The sequence below is a fragment of the Larus michahellis genome, chromosome 20, assembly GCF_964199755.1.
Source record: "Larus michahellis chromosome 20, bLarMic1.1, whole genome shotgun sequence".
NCBI lineage: Eukaryota > Metazoa > Chordata > Aves > Charadriiformes > Laridae > Larus > Larus michahellis.
The window spans coordinates 1,928,272-1,950,747 of record NC_133915.1 but is presented as its reverse complement, the minus strand read 5'-3'; the positions used below and the strand labels follow the sequence as shown (position 1 = coordinate 1,950,747).

Here is a 22,476-nt window from a genome sequence, read left to right as displayed (position 1 = left end):
TTAAAACCCCGCGGAGGCGGCGCCCGGCAGCGCAGAGACCGGCGGCACCGACGGACACCGGGCACCGGCAGGGACGGGAAGGGGGCGGCGGGCACCGGGCACCGACGGGAAGGGGGCAGCGGGAGCGGGGACGGCGGGGCAGGGCGCAGGCAGGGCGCAGGCAGGGCAGGCAGCATGGGAGGGGACACCGTCGTCCCCCAGCACCCCGCGGCCTCGTCCCCCCGCAGCCCCGGGCAGCGCTGAGCGCCGGCGGCCGGACCCATGGCGGGCCCCCAGGGCGGGTACTCGGTGCAGGCCACCGCCGCCATCGCCGCCGCCATCACCTTCCTGGTGCTCTTCACCATCGCGGGCAACGTGCTGGTGATCATGGCCGTGCTGAGCAGCCGCTCGCTGCGGGCCCCCCAGAACCTCTTCCTGGTGTCGCTGGCGGCCGCCGACATTTTGGTGGCCACCCTCATCATCCCCTTCTCCTTGGCCAACGAGCTGCTGGGCTACTGGTACTTTGAGAAGACGTGGTGTGAGATCTACCTGGCTTTGGACGTACTCTTCTGCACCTCCTCCATCGTCCACCTCTGCGCCATCAGCCTGGACCGGTACTGGTCAGTCACCCGTGCCATCGAGTACAACGCCAAGCGGACGCCGCGGCGCATCAAGTGCAGCATCTTCATCGTCTGGACCATCGCGGCCATCATCTCCCTCCCGCCCTTGATCTACAAGGGGGAGAAGAAGGCGGCGGCGGGGGGGCGGCCGCAGTGCAAGCTCAACGAGGAGGCCTGGTACGTCCTCTCCTCCAGCGTCGGCTCCTTCTTTGCCCCGTGTCTCATCATGATCCTCGTCTACCTGCGCATCTACCTGATCGCCAAGCGCCGCTCCCGCCCCGCTGACACCAAACCGGGCTCGGGGCCACCCAACGTCACCCCCCTGACCGCCAGGGACCCCCCGGGGCCCTGCCCGCCAGCCGACAGGACCTCGCTGCTCAGCCCCGAGGAGCTCCCGGCGTCCCCCAGCCCCCGGGCAGGGACGTCCCCGCCGGCCGGGGATCGCCCCAGGGACACCTTGGCCACCGGGACGGGGCGGGTGGTGCTGGCCCGTGGGCCGCCGGCGCTGAACCCGTGGCGAAGGAAGACTCAGCTCAACCGGGAGAAACGGTTCACCTTCGTCTTGGCCGTGGTCATCGGCGTCTTCGTCCTCTGCTGGTTCCCCTTCTTCTTCCTCTACAGCCTGGGCGCGCTCTGTCCCCACCGCTGCAAGGTCCCCGATGGCGTCTTCCAGTTCTTCTTCTGGATCGGGTACTGCAACAGCTCCCTCAACCCCGTCATCTACACCGTCTTCAACCAGGACTTCCGCAGGGCCTTCCGCCGCCTCCTCTGCCGCCGCCGCGCCCCGACGCCCTGGTGAGGGGCTCTGACCCCCATCTTCCTCCTCCCCTGGTCGCACTCGCTGCCCACAGCACCCCCGGGGTTTGGGTGCCCCCAAAGTGACGATGGGGTCCCCTGTCCCCTTCTCTCCCCGCATTTCCCACGGGGATGGCTGGGGGGGGGGGCAGGGGGCACGTGCCACCACCCCTGTCCCCAAGCCCGGTGGCATCCCGGCAGCCGCCCCCACATCCAAAGCGGCGCCGCGGCCTTTTAACAATAAAAGATATTTTGTAATAAGAAAAAAACGTTATTTTTTATCAAGGGGGGGGGGGGCGGGCTGAGGGGTGTTTGTGTCCCCCCCGCGGTCCCAGGGGACTGTTGGGGACAGGGGCAGTGGCCCATGACGGCCGGCAGCGGGAGGAATGTTTGCTGGCGGAGCAGGAACACGATGTCTGGTGGGGGGGGGGGGGGGGGGGGCGGTTATTTATGGCAGCGCCCGGGAAGGAAGAAATAATGATAATTCAAGGGAAAAAAAAAATAATACAAAAAATCCCCAAAGTATAAATCTCTGCAGCTGCCACCACCGGCCCTGGGGACGTTCACCCCCGCGGGGGGACAGGGACAGAGTGCGGCCTCCGGGGGCCCCCGCTGGGGTGGGGGTTCGCGGGTGTCTCGTATAGGGTTGTGCTGCCCAGCCGGGGTGAGGGCGATGCGTGTCGGGGGCTGCGGGGGGGGCGGGTTGTGGCCTGTGACCCACACCAACGTGACCCACACCACGGTATCACGACCCGGCCGGGTGTAACCGTGGGTCGCAGCGGTGCATCGTGACCCACGCTGCTGTATGACGGCGTATCGCGCCCCAGACCCACAGCAGGGTATCGCGACCCACGCTGCTGTGCTGTGACTCACGACAGCCCGTTGTGACCCACAGAGGTGTGTTGTGACTCACCCTGCTGTACCCTGATCCACGGCGTGCAGCGACCTGCACCGGGGTATCGTGACCCACACTGGTGCCTCGGGACACATGATGGTGCATGGTGCCCCACACCAGTATATGGTGCCCCACGCCAGCACACAGTGCCCCACACCGGTGCACTACGCCTCACGCTGGTGCCCCATCCCCATCACCGGTGCCCCCCGGCGCCGGGGGGACGTCGCCCCTCTGCAGTGGCCCCATCTCCTCACCCCACGGTGGGACTTCACCCCGTCCCCCGCCGCCGGCCGAGCCCTCGGGCAGCCCGTTCCCAGCCCGGCGGGGCCAGCGGCCGCTGGGAGGATGCTGGGGGTGGGAGAGGTCGTGCGAACGGGGCCGGGGCCGTGGGGCTGTGCACGCCGAGCCTATGGCCCCCCGCCAGCCCGGCCCCCGGCGGCCAGACCCGCTCCTGACCCCCGGCACCGCGTCCCGTAGCGGCTCCTCTGCCCCACGGCTGCGCCCGCGTCGGCTGCTTCGCACCCCACGGCGTGGGGGGAGGTGTGGGGCCGGTGGGGTCTCATTGGGTGTGGGGGTGTGGGTCTGGGCACGGTCCTGTGGGTCTGGGCATGGTCTTGTGGGGCTGGATGTGGCCCTGTGGGGCTGAGCATGGTCCTATGAGGCTGGGCTGTCCTGTGGGGCTGGGCATGGGGCTGGGGGTCTGAGCACGGTCATGTGGGGCTGGGAATGGTTCTATGGGGCTGGACATGGTCCCGTGGGTCTGTGTAAAGTCCCACAGGTGTCCAACCATGGTCCCATGGGGCCTGTCCCCAGCAGGACCCGCGACCCCCCCCCAACCCTCCAGCACTGCCGGCTCTGCCCCCCCGACCCTCTCCCCCCACTGATCCCCCCAAAACAGCCCGCGGGTTGCCATGGTGGTATCTTAATCCAACACCACCCCCACCCCCACCCCCACCCCACCCCCATTGTCGCCCCCCAGGACAATTGCCATCCCCTCAGTGCTGGGGAAGCGTCGGCAGGGAGGGGTTAATTAAGACAAACTATTAATTGCCGAGGTCTGGTTTTCAGCCGACGTGGCGAGGTGTGATGAGTTCTTGCCAGGGCTCAGCCTACTTCTGCCAGGGCTTGCCCCTGGTGCGGGGCTTTTAATTAATACTGGTTAATTATGTGATAAAATATCATAATAATACAATAGACTTGCCCAAAACCTCAGCGTCGGTGCCCGGGACGATCCCTTCCCGCGATCTTTTATTTTATTTTTAGGGTTTTGACAAAATTTGGCCACTTTCGCTGGCGGAGGAACGTCAGGCGTGAAGGTGGCGGCGGGGCGGGGGAGGGAGGGGGGGAAGGAATTATTTCTTGACAGGGGAAAAATGCACATTCCCATTCAAATATTTAAAAATAAGGCGCTGGGAGCAGCCGCGAAAGCTTTTTATTTGTATTTGGGTTTAACGGCAGAGCAATAAAAGCTGGGGAAGGGAAGACGCGGTAACCATAGCCACGGCGGCAGCCCGTTTACGCTTAAAACATTTCAAAATTTAAAATTAAAAAAAAAAAAAACCAACAAAAAAAATGGGCCAGGTCTTCCCTTTTCGGTGCCGTTGCAGAGGGTCTCTGGGTGGTGCGGCGTGAAGACGCTTCGCTGTGACTGGGGGTCCCCCAGAAAGCCAGAAAAAAAAAAAAAACAGGAAAAAAAGGGAGAAAAAGCCAGAAAAATTGCGAAGGGGCCCGTTTTCGGCGAAGACGGGCTCGGGGCCGGCAGGATCCGGCCAAAAAGCCCCCCTGCCCACATTTCTCCCCCCCTACAATCTCCCCAAGCCCCACCAGTACCTCAGCAGCCTTCCCCCCTCTCCCTCCTCTTCCCTTCCCAGTAAATAAGTTTTTTTTTCTTTTTTTTCTTACGTTTTTCCTTTTTTTCTCATCTTCCCCCCCCACCTTTTTTCTTGTCTTTTCTTTTCTTTTTTTTTTTTTTTCCCCCCCCTTATTATTTCCCTGCCGGAGGACGATTAAGGGATAAAAGCTCTCAGCTGCACTTAAAGGCAGATTAAAGGGGGAGGGAAAGTGTCAGCCCTGGCAGGTGAAAAACGTTGCCTTTTTTGGGGTGTTTTCAGGCAGATTCATCCCATTTGGGCTCCCTCGGTTCCTTGCTGTGTCCTGGAGTTTTTTGAGGTCTGGGGCTGGGGGGGGGAGGTGGCTCTGAGGGTGACAGGGACGGGGACGAAGGGTAGGGACTGGGGCGGTGGTGGGACGCTGGTGGGGCTGGTGTTCCTTGGGATGATGGGGGACGGGGGCGGTAGGGACCTGGGGTGGAGGCTGGTGGCCCTGGGGGGACCAAGGATGGCGGTAGGACACCGTGGTGGGGCTGATGTTCTTTGGGATGATGGGGACAAGGGATGGAGGCTGATGGGGACAAGGGATGGAGGCTGATGGCCCTGGGGACCGTGGAGACCTGAGATGGGGACCAGGAACGGGGTGGGGCTGGTGTCTTTGGGGGTGGTGGGGACCCGGGATGGCGAAGAACTGTGGGATGGAGAACTGTGTCCAGTTCTGGGCTCCCCGGTTCCAGAGGGACAGGGAACTGCTGGGGAGGGGACAGCAAAGGGCCACCAAGAGGATGAGGGGACTGGAACATCTCTCTGATGAGGAAAAGCTGAGGGATTTGGGTCTTTTTAGTCTGGAAAAAAGACGGCTGGGGAGGGACCTTATCAACACTTATAAATACTTCAAGGGGGGGTGTCAGGAGGATGGGGCCAGGGTCTTCTCAGTGGTGCCCAGGGACAGGACAAGGGGTAACGGGCACAAACTTGACCATGGGAAGTTCCATCTCAAGACGAGGAGGAACTTCTTTGCTGTGAGGGTGGTAAAGCCCTGGCACAGGCTGCCCAGAGAGGTGGGGGAGTCTCCGTCTCTGGAGACATCCCAAACCCACCTGGAGGCGTCCCTGTGCCACCTGCTCTGGGTGACCCTGCTCTGGCAGGGGGTTGGACTGGGTGATCTCCGGAGGTCCCTTCTGACCCCTGCCACTCTGCGATTCTGGGATAGGGACCAGGGATGGGGAGCTGATGGTGCTGGGGGTGTTGAGGACCTGGCATGGGATTAATGTCACCAAGAGTGACCAGGACCTGGGACCCTGTGATGGTGCTGAGAGAGATGGCCCCAAGGGTGATGAGGACCTGGGGAGAGGCTGGGACCCCATCATGGAGCTGGGGCTGATGTCCCCAGAGCTGACGGGGACCTGGGCTGGTGATCGAGACCAAGGATGGGGGGGCTGATGGGGACATGGAATGGGATCCCACAGTGGGGATGGGGCCGGGGGGACCAGGTACAGGGGCCTGATGTCCCTGGGGGTGTTGGGGACCTGGTTTGGGGGTAGGACACCACGGTGGGGCTGGGGTTGGTGTTCCTGGGGGCGATGGGGCTTGGGATAGGGAGCAGGGATGAGGGGCTGGTGTTCCTAGGGGTGCTGGGGACCTGGGACGGGATCCTGTGGTGGGGCTGGGGCTGATGTTCCTTCGGGTGATGGGGACCAGGCATGGGGGGGCTGATGTCCCTGAGGGTGACGGGGTCTTGGGCTGGGGCTGCCGTCCCCAAAGGTGGCGGGGACGTGGGGGGGGGGGGGGAGGGCGGGTAGGACCCTGTGGACTTATGTCCCCGAGGGCAAAGGGGCTTGGAACGGGGACCAAGGATGGGGGGCTGGTGTCCCCGGGGGACTGCGGTGGGACCCCATGGTGTTCCCGGGGCTGAGCGCCCTGAGCGTGTCAGGGGCCTGGGCCGGGATCCCGCGGTGGGGCTGCCGCCGGTGTCCCCGGGGGTGTGGGGCACCGCCATGGGGGACCCGGGGAGCGACAGGGGTGGGGGGCAGGGCCGGGGGGGCGGCCATGCCCGGGCTGGGCTGGGCTGGGCTGGGCCGGGCCGCCCCTGGGCCGGGGGCGGAGCGGGCGGCGCGGCCGGGCCTGCGGCGGGTGAGAGCGGGGCCGGGGCGGGGGGGACCCGCAGGCCCCGTGGGGCGGTGGGGCCTGTTACCCCCCAGCCCGGGCCGTGTGGGGCCGGGGCGGGTGTTACCGCCCTCACCTGCGGCGTGTGCGGGGCCCATGTGGGGCGTGTTGCCCTTCCCCCCCCCCCCCGGGGCTCTACAGGGGCTGTGGGGTGGGATGTGCAACCTCCCCCCGGGCCCTATGGGGTGTGTGGGGCCCATGTGGGTGCTGCTGTCCTCCCCCACCCCGAGCCCCTCTGGGGCGGTGGGGCCTGTTACCCCCCACCCCGGGCCGTGTGGGGCCTGGGGGGGGGGGGGGAGGGTGTGTTAGCCCCCTCACAAGGCCCTATGGGGTGTGTGGGGCCCATGTTGGGTGAGCTGCCCCCCCCCCCAGGCCCTATGGCGTGTGTGGGTTTTGTTACACACCACCCCTCCACCCCGAAGCTCTACGGGACATTGTGGGGCCCACGGAGGGTGTCCCCTGCCAGCAGCCCCCCTCTGAGCAATCCAAGCCTTCCAAAATAAGCCTTTCTGCCCATTTCTGTCTTTTTTTTCTTCTCTCCCCCCCCCTCCCCCCAGGACCCTTGAGCACCCAGCTCCTCTTCTCCCTGGTTTGGGGACGTTCCCCCCACCCCGACCCCACGCCGGGGTCCCCAGCGCCACCCCTTCAGAGGTAGGTGACCCCCTGGGGACAAGGACAGGCACCGAGGGGATGCTGCCACCCCCAGACAAGGGGGGGACGCCCCTGTCCCCCATGCCACGAGCACCCCCCGGTAACTGCGGCCACAGCTTCGCCCTGGGGAGGGTTTCCCAACACGTCCCAAACCTCGCTGGGGCTTCCTTCCCTCCAGCCTTGCTTTTCTTTACCCCCATCCCCCCCACACCCCCGCAACATTTTTAAAAACAAATTCTTTTTGTTCTCCTCCCTCCTCTCTATTTTTTGGGGAATAAAAATTCCTTAAAATTCCTTAAAACCACCCCGTGATGACTAGACATGATTTAAAAGCCCCGAACACCTTGCGGGGGCGGGGGGGGGGGGTGTCTCTGGTAGAAGCAGCCCCTCTCCTGTGGGTGTCCCCGGGCTGGTGCGGGGGGGCTGGGGCCGGCCGGGGGTCAGGATCCCGGTGGTTGGGGGGTTTTGGGTGCAGATTGGCATCTCCGTGCCAGGGGGAGGAGGATGTGGGAGGGAAAAGTCAATTGTAGCAGCACTGGAGCTCGATTACGAAGAACAAATTCTTTCCCCCAGGGTTTTTGGCGCGTTGGTTGCTGGGTTGGTGTTTTATTTTATTTTTTTTTTCCCCTCTCTTTGCGCTGTAAACCATCCATTTCCCCACCAAGGAGCAGGTCCCTTCCCTGCAAAGTGGAGAGAGGGGTGCCCACCCCTCCTCCAGCACCCTGCGGCTCCTGTCCTGCGTCGCCCCGTTGCCGGCAGCTCTGGTTATGGGGATGGGGGTGCGGGGTCTCCCTGCCTCTTGCTGACCCCCTCTTGCCCATGTCCCTGCAGCTGAGCTCCAGGGGCTTGTCCCGGACGCATCCCCAAGGGCTCATCCCTGCACCGAATGCCGTGCCCAAGCCCCCCTGGGGTGCTGATCCCACCGGACCCGCGTCACCACGCTCCTCCGGTGACCCAAACGTAGGTGACTCCTCGGCCAGGGAGGGGGGAACCATCTGGAGTCTCCCCTTGGCGGCAGCCCCTTCCATCCCAGGCAAATTTTCTTTATTTCTCCCCAGTAACGGGACTTCTCCCTGCAGCGCGAGTGTGTTTTGGGGAGCATTCACCGACATTTGGTGTCTCCGGGGCGAGCAGGGTTTGTGCCATCCCTCCCTCCCCCTGTCTGTCCTTCCTTCCTCAGATGAAAAACTGGGTCTGCGATTCGGGGCAGAAACTGGAAGTTTTCATCCCTTTTCTGGGCAAGTACCGTCCGCTCTTGGGGCGTTGCTGCCAGACCTGCACCCCGAAGAGCTGGGTAAGAGCGTGGGGTCCCTGGGTGCTGGCGAAGGGGACGAGCCCCATCCGAAGGGTCTCGTGTGCCTGGGAAGAGGGCTGGGGGCTGGAGCGAGGCAGGCGCAGCTGAAGCCTTCCCCCCTTGTTCAAAGGCTTTTTCCTTCCAGGATGGATTCTACCACAAGCATCTCTCCTCTCTCGGCTTCCGCGACGCCATCCGGGTGACGGAGGAGGACACACGGTGAGGACGGGACGAGCTCTGTGCCGGGGAACGCTGGGCAAACCACTTTTTTTTCCCCAGGTTTTTGTCCAAATCCCCATGGAAATCCCTTTCCCCTGCTGCGCAGGAGTGTGGGGACACCTCTCCATCAACCTTGCTCCCTAATTAGTCCAAAAAGAAATTACATTAATTAATGCTGGAAGCTGCATCTCCAAGTGCAGAGCATTAATAACAGCAGAGGGGTGAGGGCTCGGTCTGTTCCTTGGTTACTGTCACGCTCGGGCTGGGAGGAGAAGTCAGAGTTGAGGATTTGGGGTTGTTTCTTTTTTTAAGCAGGGCTTGATGCCGTTGGGAAGAGCTCGCCGGGGGGGCTGGGGGGTGTTTTCGTTCTCTGCCCTGGCTTCCGCACAAGGACAAGCTCACGCACGCAGCCCTCGGAGCCCCCGGGGAAAGGCGAAGTGGCCTCGTCCCTGACCCCTCCTGCTCTTCCTCCTCCCCATGGGCCCCAACACCAGACCTCAGCTGGTGTCCACCAGCCTTTCCCCCGGCCCAGGAGCTGACATGGAGCCCGGCAGCTGTTTCCTTGCCAAACGCCCGATGTATTTTTTTTTTTGTTCCAGAGGTGCTGGACTCCGTCGGTTCCTCTCCCCTTTTCAGAGCCGTCCCTGGTGGCTTAGCAATTTTGCACTGTATTTTTCCAAATCGGGTCATTATACTCCATTCAGCTTGAAATATCCCAGCTCCAGCTTTCAAACTGTTTGAATAATTCATCTCCACTTGCAGCGACTCGGGAGTTGCGGAACGGGTAGAAAGAGCCCGGTGATGGGTGTCTGAGATCAGGAGTGGAAAGACAAAGGGTCTGAAGCTCCCGTGTCCCTCTCCAGCCATCCGCAGCCCTTTCGCTGCGTCGCCACACACTCTGCGATACCTAAAACCTCGCTTGCGCCCCTTTTTGGTGCTGCCTAGCTCTGATTTGGGGGCAGATTTGGAAAATTCCCCAGTTTGGGACCTCTGCAGCATCCCCTGCGTGTCTCTAGTGATTGCAGGTTTCCTTGGGACAGCACTGCAAGGACCAAGGTGGCCTGGAGCATCACTCTGCTGCTGCCTCCGTTTTCCCAGCTGTAAAATGGGGAGAAAAAAAATCTCAAATTCTGGCAAAGGCCCAGTCTGAGGGAGGCCGGGCGCCCTGGAAGAGCCTCTAACCACCGGGACGTGGCTGTCTGTCTCCCTGCCCAGGTACCGGGGCTGGCTGGTCCGAAGGGTCTGTGGTTTCCTCGCTGTCTGGGACTGGAAAGTTCCTGCGGACACCCCCAGAGACCTCCCGGCCAGGATCTGCTGCAGCAGGAGGTAGGTGGGAGCAGCCGGAGGGGCTCTCTGGGGTCACCTTCACTCCAGGAAGGACCCGGGTCCAACAGCATCGTTCCCCGATCCTGCGGGATCCCGTTCGGTTGCTGGAGCGAGGGATGCACTCGTCTTGCGCCCGGCGGAAGGGAAATGTGCCAGCTCCGCCTTGCTGCTGCGCCCTTCCCAAAAACTCATCCCCAGGAAGGGGCTTTGCAGCTGCCCCCTCCCGGGCTCAGCACCCCCAAAAAGGGGCTGATGCCCCGGCTTGGTGGGGAACCGGCTCTCCTGTCTCCGGGCTCTGCCCCAAGACACTGCCGAGGCTCTCCCGATCTTGTCCCGTCCCGGGTGACGTGGCCTTGTCAGGCAACTGTCACCTAACTTCTCGTCATCGCTAATTACGCAGCAGGAGGCTGGCAGACAGTACACTGTAATTACTGTAATGCAGAATGCTTTTTAATCCCTCACTCTGCCTCGTGCTTCCCTCCTCCTCTCCACCCCCTTTTCCCAGGGTACGGGACGTTGCTACCGGCCGGTCCCGTGGCTCGAGAGGGGATGGCCCATCCCACCGGCGGTGGAAGGAGAAAATACTCGAGATCCTGGCTGAAATCCAGGCCCCGCTCTCCCTCCTCATGCTGAGGTCTGCGCTCCCTCCCCGGGGAGGGTTGTGGGTGCAGATTCCCCTTCACGAGCACCTCCCACCTCCTCTTGGAGGGATCCCAGTTCCTGGCTGGGGCATTCCCAGTCCCTCTCCTCCACTCCAGGTCTCTCCCACTCTCAATTTGTGTATTAAGCCCCTTCGGATGGGCTTTGAGCTGTGGTTCTGTGCCTGGATCCCATGCGCCATCCTTTCGGGGAGATGCAGCTGGATCGTTTTGGGGATGCGTGGGGATCCTTTGAGGGATGCACATGGATCCTTCGGGGGACACGCGTGCGGAGAGCCCAGGGCTACACGGCAGGGCAGGGCCGTGGGGTCCCGCACAGCTCCCTGGGGATATTTCCCCCAGTTCCTTCCAGGGAGCTGGAATCTGACACTGGAGTGGAGAAGGGAGAGAAGGGGGGGGGAAAACCAACCAACCAACCAAACAAAAAACCAAACCATTGGGAGGATGGAAATCAAAGCAAAGCAAAAGGGAACTTTTCCTTTCTCTCTCCTCTTTTCTTTTTTCCTCCTGTCATTGAGAAATTGGCAATTAAAGGTTGCATTGTAGCCTAATTGCTTGTCTGATTGAGCTGTAATAAAAGAACCCTCTGAGCAGTCTGAAGTATTTAAAGGGAAGAAATTATCCAGGGGATAAAAGCGTTCGGATCCTTCTCGTAAACAGCGTGCGGGAGGACGGGGAGATGGAGGGGTAATTGACTTCAGCTTTTGTTGCTAGGGGGAGAAGGGGGTGGTCTTGTCACATCCAGCCTTTAATGTTTTAACTTAATTTATTATAAAGCTGTTTATTTGCTTTACGGGAGCTGAGAAGTGACATTTCGAGTCGAGCTGTCTCATGCAACCCACGTTTCTGCCTGGGTGGGGGAAACTGAGGCAGAGCAGGTGGCCTGGATGAGGTCTGGGGGGGGTCTGGGGGTAGCCCCGGCCCCTGCGGAATTGCTCACTTGCTCATTTTCCTGCAGGCTGTGCAACTGGGCTCTGCTCAAGCTCCTGAACCGCCTCTTCCTCGGCGTGCAGCTCCACCGAGGGCAGCTGGAGATGGTGCTGAGGGCCGCCAGGACGGTAGGGAGTCCAGCCAGCCGCTCTCGCCCCGCGCCTCGCCGCCGGCACGCCGGGTGCTGAGCCCTGGCCGCCTTCCTTGCAGTCCAACGTGCCGCTGGTTTTCCTCTCCACCCACAAATCCCAGCTGGATGGGCTGCTCCTGTCCTTCCTCCTCTTCTCCCAGGGGCTGGGGGCGCCCAGGGTGACGGTGGGCAGCCAAGCCTGCAGCCCTCGCCTCCGGTAAGGCATGGGGACACCAGTGTGGGGCACTCGCAAAGCCCCGCAGCTATGGGGGGGAGCTGGGGGGACCCGGCCCCATGCAAGCTGGGTGCCCCTGGTGGCTTCTTTCCCCCGCAGAGCCTTGCTCACCCGCCTGGGAGCAATTTTCCTGCCTTCAAGGATGGAGCAGGCGCCGAGTGACCAGGAGGAAGGGCTCCTGGGGGCTGTCCTGGCCACGGTACGTCCTGCCCGAGGTGTCGGGAGGGATGAAACGTCCTCCCCCCGCCCAAGCTCCAAAAGCACCTGGTAAAGGTGTTTAGGGGTGTCTCAACTGCAGGCTGGCCGAGGCATGCGGCTGTGCGATGGGTGCCGGCAGCTCCCGTGCATCTCTGGGATGCTGACGGTGCCCCCCAGCCTCACCCTGTCTCCCCCCCAGTATGTGGAGGAGGTGCTGAGGAGCCGCCAGCCTCTGCTCATCTTTCTGGAGGAGCCCCCGATTGCCCTGCGCCTCTCTGCCCCTGCCCAGCAGTGGCTGGCCATGGTGTACCGAGCCGTGCGGGATGGCGCCGTCCCCGACGTCCTCCTGGTCCCTGTGGGCATTGCCTATGACGTGATCCCCGGCGGTTCGCAGCAGGAGGGAGCGGTGAGAGGTTTTGCCCACCCGAATCGCCGGGTGCGTCCCCGGGGAGCGGCCCTCGCCTCCGTCATCCCACTAACACTCTGGTCCCCTCTACTCCCAGCGCGGCGTGCAACCCCTCGGCCTCGGCGCTTGCCTCTGGGCAACGTGTGGGGCCCTGCGCCGGAACCGTGGCTGCGCCCGGGTGGACTTCGCCCAGCCCTTCTCCTTGCAGGTACGGCAGCAGGGCTGGCAGCTGGGGATCCTGGCCGGCCCCGGAGGGTTTATTGCCGCAACGATTGGTGTGCAAACCCCTGTGGGGTGGATGGAGGGATTCGGGGTGGATCTGGTGTTGTCCAGGGGATCCAGTGAAGGTTTATTGCCATGATGGTGGCTGTGCAGCCCCCTGCGGGGTGGATGGATGGGCTTGGGCTGGATACGGTGTTCTCCGGGGGATCTGGTGTTGTCCAAGGGCATCCGGTGAGCCCAGCACCGGGGACGCTGGGGGGGCAACAGGGCAGTGCTCGTGGGCCCTGGGGAGCCAAGGGATGAAGTCAGCTCATTGGGGCCGAGGGCTGTGAGCACCAACAGGCTGGATTTGGCCTCCTTCCCAGGAGTTTGCGGCCAAAAACCTCGTTGGACAGAGCTGCAGGGGGAAGTGGCTGGAGGAACTGCTGCTGCCCACCATCCTCGGCACGTGGTAAGCAGGCACCAGGCATCGGGGCAGCATCTCACCCCCCACACCTGCGCCCGGCCCCGCTTTCTCACCCCTCGCTCCATTTTCTCCAGCCCCAGCCAGCTGGATGCCAAGGTGACAGAGGTTTGGAATCCCGGCCCCGCGACGGCCGCCGGTTTAGGGGTAGAAGAGGAAATATTGGTGACCAAGCTGGGCCTGCACTCCCTGAGCGGTGAGGGGGTCCCATTGGGCTCGGGGTTGGGGGGGGGCTCATAGCCCAATGGCTAACAAGCGCCTCTCCCCCACCTCGCAGATGGCGTTGCCTGCTCTGCCATCATGGCCGTGGGGATCACGGCTGCGCTGCTGTTGCACAAGCACCGAGAGGTGAGACGAGGAGGTGTCCGGGTTTCTCTTCCTTTGGAGCAAGATTTCTAGAGCCGCTCAAGGGACCAGCTCATCCTCCTCTTCCTCCAGGGCGTTTTCCTCTCCCGGCTGATGCAGGACTTCGCCTGGCTGCTGGAGGAGATCCTGCTGCGCCAGCGCGACGTGGGCTTCTCGGGGCAGCTGCGTGCCCTGGTGCAGCACAGCCTCACCCTGCTCCGAGCCCGGCTCACCCTCTACCACCTCGCCCCCATCGGTGATGTCCTGGTGGTCCCCGAGGCCTCAGCGGTGGCCCTGAGGGAGCTGGGCCGCCACAGCGCTGCCGTCCTGCCCGTCTTCGCCAGCGAGGCAGTGGGAGGTGAGGAGTGAGGCGTGGAGGGGGGGGTGGATCCGTGACAGCAGGGATCGGTGACACGGGGGGGGGAATTGGTGACGCCACTTTCCTGGCAGCCTGCGCCATCCATGCCTTGCTGATGGAGATGCTGCCCTTCCTGGGGGTGACCGTCAGGCCCTCCAGCATCGTGTTCAGCCAGGACGAGCTGCACCGCAAGACCCTGGAGCTGCTCCTGCTGCTGCCCCTAAATCTCCTGGGGCTCCAGGTAGGGGCTGGCGGCGCGGGGTGGCACTGCCATCACGTGGAAGTGGCCTGTCACCGCTGCCTGCCTGGCAGGGGAGAGTCCAGCCCCTTTCCTCCTCTCCCCCAGCCCTGCCAGCCCCTGGACTGCCTGAGCCAGGACATCGTGGACAAGCTGCTCCTCTGTGGGCTGCTGGAGGCTGAAGAGGTGGGTGCCCCCCCAGGTCCCCCTTCCCACCCTGGGGACAGGCAGCCCAGCCCTCGCTGCACCCTCCCTTCCTGGCCAGGAAGGGGATGTGGGACCAGCGTCCCTGTGGGGGGGGACGGGATGCCGGTGGGGTGGCGTCAAAGGTGAGGTGGCACCCAGCTTGTCCCCGCAGCCGGAGAGCGAGCGCTGGGTCTGCGACTTGGCCCCGTGGCCCTTCCGCAGTCGGTGGCCCTGGGCAGGGATGGACTTCACCGACAGCGACAGTGACAGCCAGGACGAGGTCCCTAAGCGCTGCTTCAAGGTACCGGGGGTGTCCCCCCCACTGCCGCTCTGGCAGGGTGAGGTCAACTTCCCCAATCTCGGGCTTCCCCCCTCCAGCTCAGTGAGCCCCAGGGCTCTCCTGGCCTCCTCCTCTTCCTCTGCCGGCTCCTGTGCCCCGTGCTGAGGACCTACGCCAGAGCCGTGGCTTTCCTGGACGGACCCAGCTGGCCCCAGCCCGGTAGGACCCCCCCACAGGGTGGGCAACCGTTTCTCCACCCACACTAGCCCCTCCCTTGGTTTGGCTTTTGGGGAAACTGAGGCACAGCCAAAGCTCCCGTGCGGTTCTGGCTCTGCACCGGGACTGGAGAGGGGCTGTGCCCTGCCGGGAGCTGGGGTCTGACCCCCCCTCTCTGTCCCCCACCCCAGAGCCAGCCTACGTTGAGGCGCTGCTGCAGTTCCTGAGCGAGGAGAATGCTTTCGGTGAGTCAGGCTGGGGGAAAAAGGGGGTGTCCCTCCTGCTTTGGGGTCAGCACCCCCTACAGCCAGGCCAGGGGTGCCTGGGGGGTGGGATGCCGGTGACCCTTGGGGATTTCTCTCCCTCCAGAGCACCCGGACAGGAGCCTGGCCCTTAGCTCCCTCCAGACCTTCAAGGAGATGGGGGTAAGCGTGACTGGACTCTACCACCCCGCCTCAGCCCTCGAACCGGCCCCCAGGTGATGCCCCTCTCCCTCCCCAGGTGCTGGAGGAGGTGTGGACCCCCGCCGGCCCCCTGCTCCGCCTTGCCCAGCCCTTCCAGTCCAGCGCCAGCCGGGGCAAGCTGGAGGCCTTCATCCAGCAGTTCACCTGGCCGTAGCTGCCGGTGCCGTACCGGTAAAGCTGGGAGACACCGATAAAGCTGGGAGCAGGTACCGACCCGCCTCGTGCATTTATTGACCGGGGGAGGCGGGGGGGGGGGTGGTGTTAAGGCAGTTGCATCGGGGTGAGATTTGGCGTCTCCGTCTTCACACCACCTTGTTGCAGATGGTGCCCAGCTCCTCAATCTCACACTGCACCTCGTCGCCTCTCTGCAAGGGGCAGGGACACACTGGCCTGCCTTGCCCTTTTATGTCCCCTTGCCCTTTTATGTCCCTGCGCTGCCACCTCCGCCTTATTTTGAGTGTCCCCGCTTTTCCCTCACCTTAAGAAACACCGGGGGTTTCCGAAAGACCCCAACTCCAGGAGGAGTTCCTGTCAGCAAGATGTCCCCGGGGACCAGCGTGACAAACCTGGGGGGGGAGGGCAGGGGTCAGGGGCGGCCCCCCCCGTCCCCTGGGGAGCGGTGTCACCCTCACTGTGTGTGTCCCCCCCGGCTCCCGGCCCCTACCGGGAGACCCAGGCGATGAGCGTGGGCAGCTTGAAGACGAGCTGGCTGGTGTTGCTGTCCTGCATCAGCTGCCCGTTGACACTGCAGCGGATTCTCAGGTTGTGGACATCTGGTGGGGACAGAGGGGACATGTCACGCTATTGGGGGGACATGGGGACAGTGCCGTGGGACCCCTGCCACCCTAAACACCCCCGTTGCGACAAACATGGGTGCTTTTGGGCAAACGTGGTGCCTGCTGCCTCCTGTGTTAGCCAGGAAATAGCTCCTGTCCCATCCCCATCCTGTCCCGTCCTCACCTGCCACCGCCTCCTTAGTGACTAGAGCCGGCCCCAGGGGACAGAAGGTGTCAAAGGTTTTTCCTAGCAGCCACTGCCTCCCGTTTCTCCTCATCTGCCAGTCCCGCGCACTGACGTCGTTGGCCACTGTGAAGCCCACGACGTGGTCCATCGCTGATGACTCCTGGGGGGGTGACAAGGGGGACCTGCTTAACCGGGCAGGGGACAGGTGCAGAGGAGGGGTACGGCAGGGGGGTTACCTCGATGTGCCGCCCCTCCTTCCCAATGATGGCAGCCAGCTCCACCTCCCAGTCCACCTCCTGCGGGGGGGAAAAGGGGGGTGCTGGAATGGGGCCGCACCCTCCAGAGTGGGCTGGGGACAGAGCGGGGGTGGCAGTGATTCTCACGCTGCTGTCCTGGGGGTGCACGATGTCATCGAAGGGGCCGATGATGGCGCTGGGGAACTTGCTGAAAATGATGGGCTCCTTGGGGACGCTGACGCCCTGCTCCTGGCAGTGGTCGCGGTAGTTGAGCCCCACGGCGATCACCTTCTGCGGGTCCCCCACGGGTGCCAGCAGCCGCACCGTCCCCCGCGGCACCCGGTGACGCCCCGACTCCAGCGCCCTGATGGGTCACGGGGATTGGTGGCGGGGCCGGCGGTGGTGATGGTGCCGCCAGTGCCGCCAGCGCGGTGTCACCCACCTCTGTGCGGCCGCCAGCGCCGTGGGGCCCATCTCCAGGAGGGCGCGCGTGGAGCGGGGCAGCCCCGGCTCGGCCGCGCTCAGGTCCAGCAGGGCCCCCCCGGGACCCTCCTCCAGCCCCAGCCGGGGCTCAGCCCCCCCGGGGCCCCGGAACCGCACCAGCCGCAGGGCCCCCGCTGGCCGCATCCCCCCTGTGGAACACAGGTCCTTGGGATCCGGCACCCAGGGGATCCCGGCACCCCCCCGGGGCACTGGAGCCCCCCAGCGGGTGGATCCCTGGGGGCGAGGAGGGAGGGGAAGGGGCAGATCTTGGTGCAGGAGGGATCCTGGAAGGAGGGGAGATCCCAGTGTGGGGCGGGGACAGGGGGCAGTGGATCCCTCGACGGGGGCAGATCCCTAGTGCGGCAGCAAATCCCAACCCGAGGATTCCTCCCAACCCGCCCTCCCCCCCCCCCCCGATCCCCCCACCTGCACAGGGGGATCGCTGGAGGATTCCCTGCCGTGGTCCTGCACGGCCCCAGCCCTGGGGGTTTCCCCCCCCCCAGTCCCACACTCCTGTCCCTGGGATCCCACTCGCCCTGATCCCGCTCAGCCCGATCCCAGGGGACCGCCCCCCCCCCCGCACTCACAACCCCAGACCCAGGGAATCCTCCCCCCGCCCCGATCCCACACAGCCCCGATCCCAGGGATTCCCCCTCCCCCCCGTTCCCAGGGGATCCTCCCGATCGCAGGGATCCCCCTCCCCCACCCCCCGATCCCACTCAGTCCCGGTCCCGGGGATCCCCCCACATACAAGGGGATCCCCCGATCCGCCCCCCGGTCCCGGGGATCCCCCCACCGCGCGGTGCCCGGTCCCGGGGGAGTCGGAGTATCCCGGTCCCACCTACGTCACTCCCCTCTCGGCACGCGCCGACCCCGCGCCGCCCGCGTGAAGCTCCCGCGCCGCGGCCCCGCCCCGCCCCCCGAGCCGGCCAATGTGAGCGCGGAGGGGGCGGGACCGCGCCGGCGGCGCAGCCAATGAGAGCCGGCGGCGCTCGGCCGCCCCTTCCCCCGCTGGAGGGGCGGGGCAGCGGCGTTGCTAGGAGACGGGGCGCGGCCGCCATGACAGCGCCCGGCCGCCATGACAGCGCCGCCATGACGGCGCCGAGGCCGGGGCCGGCCAGGCCTCGCGGCGGGAGCGAGCCGGGCCCAGGCGGGTGTTTCTAACCTTTATTTCATGGAAACACGCAGTGAGTGAGCGAGCGACAGGCGGCTGCGGAGGGGGGGCCGGGCCGGGGGGCCAGGGCGGGGGCCTGGCTGAGGTGCAGCCTGGCCTCGCCGGCCTATTCGTGCGGAGAAAAAAAAGCAGAAATAGCCCAAATAACCCTCCCGCAGAGCGAAACTACCTCTGCTGCCACCGCCTCAGGGCTCGGGACTCGCCACCACCTCTCTGGCCCCCCTGGGCTGTGCACAGCCATTGCTTCCCCCTTGGCTCCCCGGCTGGCACATTTAATCCCTAAATCATTGCCATTTGTTTTATTTAGAAAATTAGCCCTCTCTCCTGGTACCGCCAGAAGGCGGGGAGCGGCCTAAGTCCCCTTAAGCGCTGCATTGGGTGGCGGGGAGGAGGTTCATGTGCTTTCAGTTGGCCATTGGGAGCTGCCATTTTGCGGCTGCGATGGAGACCCCCTCCTCGGCTGGGTGCTCCTGTGGGGGCTCCTGTGCCGCACAGGGCAGGGGTAGCCCCGCTGCGGGGTGGGGTGGGGGTGTTCCCCCCAAAATGGGTCTGGCTGGCAGGGCAGGCGTTGCCAGGCGCCATGCCGGGGGTGGCTTGGGCGGACGAGCCGGTAAAGTCACCCCGTGTCTCTTCCTCTCTTGTAACTGGAGTGTCGGGGGTCAGGTGGATTATTTTCTTCTTTCTTTTAACCTCTCATTTTGTTTGAGATAGTAGAAAAAAAAGTCCCCCTCGGGCGCTGGCAGGGCCAAGCGTGTGGTCCCGGGTTCTAGATCACATTCTCAAAGATCTGCATGGAGCTCATGATGTCCTCGTCCTGGATGGGGCAGGAGGGAGAGGTCAGACCCCCCATCCCCCTCGCCCCCTCCCTCCTGTCCTCACCAGAGCTGTTGTCCCCCGGCCCCCTCAGGACATCACTTTGGGACAGGATGAGGAACTCGGGTTCAGAGGCCTGGCAGTGAGGAGGAGGAGGATGGCATCGATGCTGAAGGCCCCTGCAGTGCTGCTCACCTTCTGGCATGTCTCCAGGAACTCCTCGAAGGTCACCACACCGTCACCGTTCCTGTCCATCTTCTGCAAAGGAACAGCAGGGGCTCAGCGGGGACGGCCCCGGCGGCGGTGGCAGCCCCGGCCTGTGACACCCCGGGGGGGTTGGTGGCTGGCAGGGGGGGACGAGGCAGGACGGTGTCACCTGGAAGAAGAGCTCCACATGCTCGGCAGGCGCGCTGTCCTGCAGGGCGGGGTGGGTGCAGCGCCCCATCATGTCGTAGATGGACTTCATGATCTCCAGCATTTCCTAGGAGGGGACAGAGGGGGGACTGGGTGACAAGAACCCTCCGAAGGAGGGCACCTTTGTCCTCCAGCACTTGTTTCCCCCATTCCTGTCACTCTGTGGGTGTCCCCTGCCATGCTCCTGGCCCCCCCAGGCCTCGTCCCCCCCTCCACATGTCACCTCCTTGGTGATGTAGCCATCTTTATTAATGTCGTAGAGGTTGAAAGCCCACTTCAGCTTCTGGTGCACTGTCCCCCGCAGCAAGACGGAGAGGCCAATGACAAAATCCTGCCGGAGAACCACGGCTGTGAGCGGGGACATCCTACGGGCACCGCCGGCACCCCCAGGGATGGACCCATGTCCCCCCAGCTCAGCTGTTCGCCCCCCTCCACTGGTGCCGTGGCGCTGCCATCGATCATGGGACGCCCCAGGGGATTTTGTTCCTATTGATCCCGTTTCTATTCTGGCTCGCAGCTATTTTTAATCACCAGGGTAAAACTGGCGCCGGCCCCCCCTGCCGCAGTGCCCGGAACAATCCCAGCACAGGCTCCCGCCGGCGAGGAGACCCAAAATTTTGGCTGTTGCCGCTGCGCCAAACTTTTATCCCCCATGGCATGCAGGCGAGGAGGAGGATGTGATGAATCACACCGCTGGGCACGCGTACAGCCACGCGGACAGCCGGAGCAGCGCGGCGCTGGCACGGCTTTGCTGGGAGGGAGAAGCCGGGTGCGGGAGCAGTGCCGGGAGCCTCACCTGGAAGCAGAGAGCCCCGTTGCGGTCGGCGTCGAAGGCGTCGAACAAGAAGTGCGCGTAGGTGCTGGCATCTGCGAGGGGAGGAAGGCGGGAGCCGGTGAAGCCCACACGCCGGGATTGGTATTTTGGCATTTTCTCCGGATACCGGCACCCTCCACTGCCGGCCTCGGGGGTTCCCGACTCACCGCCTTGGGGGAAGAACTGCGAGTAGATGAGCTTGAAGGTCTCCTCATCCACCAGGCCGCTGGGACACTCCTGGGAGGGGAACGGGCACCCGGTGAACCCTGGATCTGCCGAAACCCACCCCCCCTGTAACCGTGGTGGGGTGAGGGTGTCCCCCTCCCGACACTCACGCTCTTGAAGCCGCGGTAGAGGGACTGCAGCTCCTTCTTAGTGAACTTTGTCCGTGTCAGCAGCCGCTCCAGCCCCTCAGGTTGGTGCCGGACAGCCGAGAGCTCCAGCTCGGCATCACCGCCGTCTGCCGGGAGACGCCGGCACAGACCCCCCCCGTGGGTCCCGCAGCCTTTCCCGTGTCATCCCGGGCTCTTCCAACCCAGATCCCACCCTGCTTAAAACCAAACTCCCCTCCCTGACCCACTGGTGGATCCCAAATCCCCTCGTGCCAGGAGGAAAAGCTGCACGTTCCGCATCCCAAGGGAGAAGCCGTCCCATCCCGGGGGGTTTTTCCCTGCGTCCGTCTCCGGCAGCGTCTCACCCCAGCCCCGTGTAATGCTGCCTCTGCCCGCGCCCTGCTGGGCGGAAGGTAATTAATAAATGATGGCTCATTAATAATTCCAGCTTGGGAAGCCCCCACGGAGCCGTTCTGCGCTGAGATGGGGATATCGGGAACTTGGGGCTGGGAGAGGCTCCGTCGTGCGCATCGGTAGGGACGCCCCGAAAACCCCGGGGTCCCCCGGTGAACCCCAAGCTGGGGGGGTCGGGACTGGGGTCCCCAGTGTCCCATCTCAGGGGTGTTTGGGGGGGAATTAGGGGTCCCTGGTGTCCTGTCTTGGGGGGGTTCAAGGGCTCAGTGGGCGTTGGAGGTCCCCGGTGTCCTACCTTGGGGGTCTTTGGGGGACTGGGGGGGGATTGGGAGTCCCTAGTGTCCCATCTCAGGGGGGAATTGGGGGTCAGGGGCGATTGGAAGGCCCTAGCGTTGCATCTGAGGGGAGTTTGGGGTGTCGGCGGGGGATTGGGGGTCCCCAGTGTCCCATCTGCGGGGGGGTTGGGGTTGATGCAGGACTCGTGGGCACCCAGTGTCCCATCTCCAGGGGGTTTTGGGGGTCAGTGTGGGCTCGGAGGCCCCCAGCATCCCCCTCAGGGTGGGTTTGGGGTCAGTGGGGGTTGGAGGGGGTCCCCCGATCCCACCTTGGGGGGGTTTTGGGGTCAGTGTGGGTCGGGAGGGTTTTGCAATCCCACCTCAGGGGGGTTTTGGGGTCGGCGTGGGTTGGGGGGTCCCCAGCATCCCCTCAGGGGGGTTTGGGGAGGCCGGGGCCAGCCCAGCCCCCCGGGGAAGGTCAGAGCAAGGCTGGGCCATGACGCGGCAATGCTGGACACCCCGTGGTGGGGCGGGGGGCTGCAAATAAATGAGATTAATTAATTAAAATTAATTAAGGGGGGGGGACAGGGAGGGGGGTTACCTTCCGCGGAGATGGGCTCCAGGATGCCGAACTGTTTGAGGACGGCGATGAAGAGGAGGATGACGACGGCCACAGCGCAGAGCTCCATGCCCTGGATGCCCATGGCCGGCGGGGGGGCGGGGGGGGGGGTCCCTGCGCCCCCCACCCCAAAGCGGGGTGCCAGGGTGGGGGCGAGGAGCTGGTGGCCGCTGGGTGCCCGCTGCGAGCTGGGCGCTGCCGTGGGGCCGTCCCTCCGTCCGTGCCTCCGTCCCTCCGTCCGTCCGTCCTGCCCTCCTCCCTTGGCACGCACCCACGGCCCCCCCCGCCACCCCCACCATTCCTATTTTTTTTTTTTTTCCCCCATATTTTATCCCTTTTTTTTTCCCCCCTCTCTTTTTACTCCCCCTTCCTGCACAGGGGGCCCCACCCAGCACTCATGGGTGCCCCCTTCACCCCACTGGGTGAAAAACCGGCGCAGGCCTTAGAATTAGGTGAAATAAAGGTGGGTTTTGGGCAGGCTCCCCCCCCCCCCTCCCCCAAGGAATAGGCAGGCAGTAATGCTCCCCCCGCCGCCGCCGCCGCCTCTGGGGGGGTTAATGGGAGTTAATTAGCGGGAGGTGGCTAACGAGCGGCGTGGGATGGAGGGCATGAGTAAGCAAGGGAGGGAAGGGCTCCCCGGGGACACTGAGGCAGGGGGGGCGGGGGGGCTGTCCCCAGCCCCCCCCAGTCCCCACGGCCATCTGTCCCCGTGTCCCCAGTGTCCTGGAGTGGCCTTGTCCCCAAGGCCCCGGGGTCATCCCTCCCCATCCCCCGAGGGTGTCGTGTCCGCGTGGTCCTGGGGACACCTGTCACCAGCATCCCGGGGGTGTCCCGT

The 22,476-nt window shown here is 64.3% G+C and overlaps 4 protein-coding genes and 1 long non-coding RNA gene across 14 annotated transcripts; 3 read left to right on the top strand and 2 right to left on the bottom strand.

The window, feature by feature from the left end:
• The first annotated feature begins 130 nt into the window (after nt 1–130).
• ADRA2B (adrenoceptor alpha 2B) lies at nt 131–1,620 on the top strand. The gene has a single exon (XM_074563662.1). The coding sequence runs from the start codon at nt 262–264 to the stop codon at nt 1,396–1,398; it is 1,137 nt and encodes a 378-aa protein (XP_074419763.1). The 5' UTR covers nt 131–261; the 3' UTR covers nt 1,399–1,620.
• A 2,757-nt stretch (nt 1,621–4,377) lies between these two features.
• LOC141733371 (glycerol-3-phosphate acyltransferase 2, mitochondrial-like) lies at nt 4,378–15,318 on the top strand. 7 transcript variants are annotated; one of them, XM_074563657.1, is made up of 22 exons: nt 6,224–6,251; nt 6,842–6,935; nt 8,116–8,229; nt 8,375–8,448; nt 9,664–9,774; nt 10,280–10,408; nt 11,392–11,491; nt 11,574–11,710; nt 11,828–11,927; nt 12,126–12,332; nt 12,430–12,540; nt 12,920–13,005; nt 13,095–13,213; nt 13,295–13,365; nt 13,456–13,720; nt 13,813–13,961; nt 14,067–14,144; nt 14,317–14,445; nt 14,523–14,643; nt 14,832–14,885; nt 15,010–15,065; nt 15,142–15,318. In XM_074563657.1, exons 3-22 carry the CDS (start codon nt 8,116–8,118, stop codon nt 15,256–15,258), a joined length of 2,328 nt encoding a protein of 775 aa, XP_074419758.1. In that variant the 5' UTR covers nt 6,224–6,251; nt 6,842–6,935; the 3' UTR covers nt 15,259–15,318. The 7 variants fall into 7 exon arrangements, with proteins under 7 accessions (XP_074419760.1, XP_074419758.1, XP_074419759.1 ...); XM_074563658.1 differs by lacking the exon at nt 6,224–6,251 and adding an exon at nt 7,767–7,895 and having other exon boundaries at nt 6,848–6,935; XM_074563656.1 differs by lacking the exon at nt 6,224–6,251 and adding an exon at nt 7,767–7,895 and having other exon boundaries at nt 6,848–6,935; nt 14,523–14,661; nt 15,142–15,311.
• Nucleotides 15,296–17,703, bottom strand: LOC141733373 (oxaloacetate tautomerase FAHD2B, mitochondrial-like). Of its 4 annotated transcripts, none has more exons than XM_074563664.1 (8): nt 17,628–17,703; nt 16,746–16,935; nt 16,451–16,667; nt 16,304–16,363; nt 16,065–16,227; nt 15,769–15,877; nt 15,583–15,670; nt 15,296–15,469 (listed from the first exon to the last, which is right to left on the bottom strand). In XM_074563664.1, the coding sequence occupies exons 2-8, from the start codon at nt 16,928–16,930 to the stop codon at nt 15,407–15,409; spliced, it is 885 nt and encodes a 294-aa protein (XP_074419765.1). In that variant the 5' UTR covers nt 16,931–16,935; nt 17,628–17,703; the 3' UTR covers nt 15,296–15,406. The 4 variants fall into 4 exon arrangements, with proteins under 4 accessions (XP_074419765.1, XP_074419766.1, XP_074419767.1 ...); XM_074563665.1 differs by having other exon boundaries at nt 17,632–17,696; XM_074563666.1 differs by having other exon boundaries at nt 16,746–16,937; nt 17,643–17,661.
• A 121-nt stretch (nt 17,704–17,824) lies between these two features.
• Nucleotides 17,825–20,775, top strand: LOC141733338 (uncharacterized). Its single transcript, XR_012584265.1, has 2 exons — nt 17,825–17,973; nt 18,868–20,775. It is a non-coding gene; the product is annotated as an uncharacterized LOC141733338 (long non-coding RNA).
• Nucleotides 18,263–22,103, bottom strand: KCNIP3 (potassium voltage-gated channel interacting protein 3). The gene is made up of 8 exons (XM_074563572.1): nt 21,624–22,103; nt 20,337–20,461; nt 20,169–20,238; nt 19,984–20,054; nt 19,411–19,518; nt 19,150–19,254; nt 18,969–19,031; nt 18,263–18,774 (listed from the first exon to the last, which is right to left on the bottom strand). Exons 1-8 carry the CDS (start codon nt 21,724–21,726, stop codon nt 18,727–18,729), a joined length of 693 nt encoding a protein of 230 aa, XP_074419673.1. The 5' UTR covers nt 21,727–22,103; the 3' UTR covers nt 18,263–18,726.
• Nucleotides 22,104–22,476: the final 373 nt, after the last annotated feature.